The sequence below is a fragment of the Bombyx mori genome, chromosome 23 (assembly GCF_030269925.1).
Source record: "Bombyx mori chromosome 23, ASM3026992v2".
Taxonomy (NCBI): Eukaryota; Metazoa; Arthropoda; class Insecta; order Lepidoptera; family Bombycidae; genus Bombyx; species Bombyx mori.
The window spans coordinates 14636616-14642712 of record NC_085129.1 but is presented as its reverse complement, the minus strand read 5'-3'; the positions used below and the strand labels follow the sequence as shown (position 1 = coordinate 14642712).

The 6097-nt window shown below is 43.3% G+C and overlaps 1 protein-coding gene across 1 annotated transcript; it reads left to right on the top strand.

Moving 5' to 3' along the window:
- Positions 1–250: 250 nt before the first annotated feature.
- LOC101742948 (homeobox protein SIX6) lies at positions 251–3976 on the top strand. The gene has a single exon (XM_004930642.5). It carries the CDS (start codon positions 271–273, stop codon positions 1093–1095), a length of 825 nt encoding a protein of 274 aa, XP_004930699.3. The 5' UTR covers positions 251–270; the 3' UTR covers positions 1096–3976.
- The last annotated feature ends 2121 nt before the right edge of the window (positions 3977–6097 follow it).

Here is a 6097-nt window from a genome sequence, read left to right as displayed (position 1 = left end):
ATCGATAGAGGTAGGCGGTGGCGGGTCGGACCGAGCGCTGGCGGTGTGCGTGACGGATCATGGCGGAGCGGGGGGGAGCCCTCGTTAAACGCACCCGCCGCGACGCGGCCTGCAGCCATCCGGCCCCCGGGCGACACACGGCCGGGATTGGCCGCCGCGCCGCCCGGCCCGACCCCGTCAGCCAATCCGCTCGCAGTCGACCGCACGCCCACGGAGCGTCCGCGGCCCGCGCTCAGACCGCGCGCGACTCCGCCGCGCACACTCGCACCGATGCGCGGCTCCTGGGACGAGTCCACCACGGCGGCGCTGCACGCGCGCATCCTGGAGGCGCACCGCGGGCCCGCTGCGCCCGACCGCGCCGCCGAGCCCGCCACTTGTACTGAGCCTGCTCCGCCGCTCACCATTAATTCCATCGAGCTGGCCGCGCCGACTCCTCTGCTGCCCTTACCGACGCTGTCTTTCAGCGCCGAACAAGTCGCCACCGTTTGTGAAACCCTGGAGGAGAGCGGCGACGTGGAACGGCTCGCGAGGTTCCTGTGGTCGCTTCCGGTGGCACATCCAAATGTTGCCGAACTGGAGCGCTGCGAGGCTGTCCTGCGAGCCCGAGCGGTGGTCGCCTTCCACGCGGGCCGACACCGCGAGCTCTACTCCATACTGGAGCGCCACCGGTTTCAACGTTCGAGTCATGCGAAGCTGCAAGCCTTATGGTTAGAGGCGCACTACCAGGAGGCCGAGAGACTTCGAGGCCGTCCTCTGGGCCCGGTCGACAAGTACCGCGTCCGCAAGAAGTTCCCTTTGCCTCGGACCATTTGGGACGGAGAACAAAAAACGCACTGTTTCAAGGAGAGAACGCGGTCACTATTGAGGGAGTGGTACCTGCAGGACCCGTACCCGAACCCGACCAAGAAGCGGGAGCTGGCGGCGGCGACGGGCCTCACGCCGACGCAGGTCGGCAACTGGTTCAAGAACCGGCGGCAGCGGGACCGAGCCGCCGCCGCCAAGAACCGCTCGGCGCTGCTCGGCCGGGGCTTCGCCTCCTCCTCCACCTACGACGAGGACTCGGCCGACTCCGAAATCAACGTCGAGGAGGAGTAGCCTCCGGTCGCGGACTGATAGTGTAAATATTTATTATCAGTGATATAGATTATATAAGCCGACAGGACGTTCGGCGGAGAACGTTGCAATATAGACGAATGCTGTCTTCAATTAGTATCTCAGAGGCCGTGGCGTATGTGATGTTCAAAGCGTTGTCAGCCAGTACCGTTAGCTCGTAATATCCGCGTTCAAAGTGTTAATTAACCGAGTGCTTGAAGTGTCCGCCTAACTTCTGCCAGATCAGGTACGTACCACGACGTAGCGCTCGCTATGTTAGAGTATATTTTGCCGCGGATCTTGGAAATCTCTCGACGAATTTATTCTTTTATTTAGGAGGTACAACAGGGTTGGTTCGGTTCAGACGACTCAGAACGTTTAATTTAAATAGAAATTTTGATTGCTCGTGAGATATCATCTGTGCTTTTTTTTGTTTAATAGGCATTTATTTATATATATTTACCAGTTGAAATAGTTTATCAGCTTTTAGTTGTACGTAATTCAAAAAGGTTGTAATAAGGTCTCTTCGTCAGAACCAAATTATGTCAACTCGGTTCGTATAACGAGGAATTGTTTTTTTTTGTTTTTTTTTATATTTATCAAAAAAGTATTTATTATTAATCACGTTTGTTAACGTTATATCGAAATGCTGTGAAAAGATATTTAATAAGATACCGCATGAAAGAGATATGGTATTAGGCCTAATTGCGGCGCTCAAATTTGCGGGAGGAAATCGAAATAAACGAACGATTGTAATCGGAAAAAAGTATTTTCAAGAATTTTAGAGGAAAAAACGTTTTAATTTTCATCATTATTTCCTCTTAAACTGCTACTTGAGGATAACTTCCGTAATTACTTCACTTATGGGTTGATATTGATATTAAATGTGAATAAAATTCGGTATTTAATTGAGTTAATTTAGGTCAATTCTCAAATGCTTTAACATAGTAAGTAAGGACTCTGTGTCAGTTATATTTTATGTATCTGTAGTACTAGGCACCTAATTTATTTAAAAGCCAATGTATTTACGTATGTATGTTTCCTTGAGATTCCGAAACGGCTCGACAGATTGCGATTAAATTTTCAGGAAATCTTCAGATTAACCTAACGGGTGAACCGGTGAAGTTCGGTAATCGGATTGGAGTCAAATCAAAGATAGGCCAGGTTTTACGACAAGAACTAGTTACTTTAAAACAATCTTATTTTATTAAACAATTTTAATGAAAAACTCGTGTTTTTTATGAAATACAAGTTAGTATTTTTATTCTTGTAAGTTGTAAATTTTTCGAGAAGAACATCTACTCAGTCGTGGACCAACAGAGGCACTAACCAACTAGGCGTTCGAAAAATTCAGGTAGCAGAGACACTTGTAATAAAATAATTTAAAAAAATCTTAAATTTCGGCTTTGGAATGAGCTCCCCCTTCCACGGTGTTTCCCGAGCGCTATGACATGTACTTCTTCAAACGAGGCTTGTAGAGAATACTTAACGGTAGGCAGCAGCTTGGCTCTGCCACTGAGATTGCTAACGGCCATGGGCAACGGTAACCACTCACCATCAGGTGGACCGTATGCTCGTCTGCCTACAAGGTCAATAAAATAAATTAATAGTCAAACAAGCTAAGTGTGAAGTTAGGTTCTTTCTATTTTCCTCAATGTTCTTTAGTACTATACACTTTCTTGATACTTTGATGTACCTCCGATAGCTTTCTGTATTTATCACGTTCCTAACGATATATTACGGGCTTACTATCAGTTCGTTGTAACTAAAACCTATGCTAATTTTCCGATTACGGCAGAACAATATCTGATTATTAATTTTTTTTTATTGCTTTCAAATAAGGATTAGAACTGAACAGGTACCTGGTCTATGTAAATAGAACAAGACGATTTATTAATAAATACAATTATTTCTATCGGTAGGTTCTTCTATCTGTAGGTTCCACGGGGATCGATGAATTGTTTATGATAATTTCGCACACAGTATATTTGAAAAGAATCCTCAACAGCTTGCTTGAGTCCAATAAGGTAGATTTCATTTGGGTTAAAAAATAAATATATTATTATACATATGTCAGTTAAAGTGTGTGGTGAACTCACGTTACGAAGTCTTATGACCTAAGGCTAGACCTTGAATCATTCGTGATCTGTTGCGTAAAACAGGCATTACTCACGGATGCCCACCAATTTTAACACGTATTTATTATTAGCTTGGTACGTATGCCTATCAAGTCGTCCAAATATGTCGACCCATGAGTTTCTAATCTATAACTTCGCTCTAAAATCCTGACCAGTATAAACAGGATACAAAGAAAGATGAAATTAAATTTTACTATATTACTCATTATTTTTAAAGTTATTTAGCTACGTATATTATTTAATTAGCTGACCCAGCAGACTTCGTAGTGCCTCAATCGATAAATAAAAGACCTAAAATTTTGTATAAAATAAACTTAAAGCAAACAAAAGCAATGCGTCCGACGGGGGACACATCAAAGGAAAAACTAAATTGTTATTTTTATTTAATTCCGAGCGTTTTCATATTTATCTACCTTTTAAACCTTCTCTGGACTCACACAAATAATTCAAGACCAAAATTAGCCAAATCGGTCTAGCCGTTCTGGAGTTTTAGCGAGACTAACGAACAGCAATTCATTTTTATATATATATATAGATATATAGATAATCAAAACCTTTTTTTTCTTATTTAACGCTGGGGAATCTATTTCCGGATACCCGGTCAGGGGGTAAAGGATCGGGCTATGTTGGACTCCGGCACCTCCCGAGAGGCAGATCTCGGATCCGCCCGATCCATTAAAGATGCATTTAGGTACCTCAAGCACCAGTCATCGTTCTCGTTGAACTCGTCGTTTGCGAGGGGATATTCCACCTAGGTGTGGTTTTGTAGACGACCTCACGAAGCTCAGCCTGTGAGAAATTCTTAATATCTGCCTTGGCAAGAGCAGTGTTTGACTGAATCAACCACAGGAATCGCGACCCACAGAGAAGATCCGGTTAAAATATGAAGGATTTGTGTCTGTGGGTTACGTTGATCAGAAGCTACGAAGGAATTACGCGTCGTCTTCCGGTCACCGTCCACGTCGAACCCGTCGCTTGCGGCGAAGGGCTCGACGAGTAAATTAACCCTCAGACACAGCCCACTGAGTTTCTCGCCGGATCTTCACAGTGGGTCGCGTTTTCGATCCGGTTTTAGATTCTGCGAAGCACTGCTCTTGACAAGGTTAGTGTTAGCAAAGTCGTCAAGCTTGAGCCCCGTGAGCTCACCTACTGATTAGGTTACGCTTAAACAGAACTGTTTGGCTGATATTTCCAAGACTTCGAAGTAAGTTTTTTCTAAGTTACAGAGTCTGGGCTGAGCGGTCTCGGCCCGGGCTTCTAGACAAAGCTCTCTATTATTATTATTTAATTTTTATTTATTTATTGCTTAGATAGGGGGGACGAGCTCACAGCCCGCCTGGTGTTAAGTGGTTACTGGAGCCCATAGACATCTGCTACGTACCTAAATGCCGCCGCCCACCTTGAGATATAACTTCTAAGGCCTCAGTATAATTACAACGGCTGCCCCGCCCTTCAAACCGAAACGCGTTACTGCTTCACAGCAGAAATAAGCAGGGCGGTGGTACCTACCCGTACGGACTCACAAGAGGTCCTACCACCAGTTATTTGTTTTTATTTAGCTTACAAAGCCAACTTATTTAGTTCATATGTGGATATGAAAGTCGATTGTAGATATTCAATTTAGGTTCAGAGAGAGAAATAAGATCATACAATAATTTAAGTTATCGAAAAATATTGATATGCTACTGAGACAATATTATATACTTAATATGTATCGATATATATTAATATAATATATATAGTGATCGAATATACATAAATAACACAAACATAAATAAATGTATCTGAACGTGTGTAGAGTGATAGCATAGTCGATTTTGCGTTTTCCGTCAATAGACCATTGTGAAGAATAAGATGGATAATAGAAATAAAGGTTAATATTTTTTACTGCTTAGGTAAATGGGTTTGAACCCGTTTGAACCTTGAGGTTCACCTGGCATTAAGTAGCTTTCATAGCTCATAAATATCGTAACGTGAAAGCTACTTTGAGACATGAGGTCTAGATGTCAGCTATATAGTGTAACGTATGACCCACCTTTTAACCCACGCGTGTCTCTTTTGCGGCAGCAATAGGCTGTATGATAGACCATACCCGTGCGGGCTTGTAATCTACCACAATTAATAAAACTAGCAAATTTTATTTTTAATCCACGATGCTATTGTTACTTCGTGGAGTCTTTCGAGAACATGAGTTAAGTTAGTAATTCATTGGCAAATCCCGCTTTTTTCTGTAACCTCGAGGGGTTATTCTAAGTAGGTATTCACCAAGCTAGTAGGTAAGCTCACGGGGCTCAAACCGGAGTGTTGTTAACACTGGCCCTAGCAAGAGCAGTGCTTCGCAGTATCTACCACCGGATCGGAAACGCGATTCACTGAGAAGATCGGGCGAGAAACTCAGTGGGCTGTGTCTGTGGGTTAATTTACTCGTCGAGCCCTTCGTCGCAAGCGACGGGTTCGGCGAGGACGGTGACCGGTGCTTGTGGTACCTAAAAGCACCGTTAATGGATCGGGAGGATCCGTAATAACGTGTTTAAGGCACACAGTGCTGACATTTGATCACACCACACATAACTATTTCCTTGTAACTAATTTTTCATTCTATCCCACTTACCTTTTATAAACAATACGATATAATTAAAACTTAGATATACCTATGGCTTAATTTCGCGTTTATCATTTTATTTTTATTATTGTCATTATATTATTTTCCACGTTTCTAATACTGATGCATCCGTCGTTTGTGACAACAAAAGCTATAAAGTACGTAAAGCTGTATGAAGAGTACGACTAGCGAAAAATCTTATATCTATACTTCTATACAAATCTATACTTATAATATTATAAAGAGGAAAGATTTGTTTGTTTGT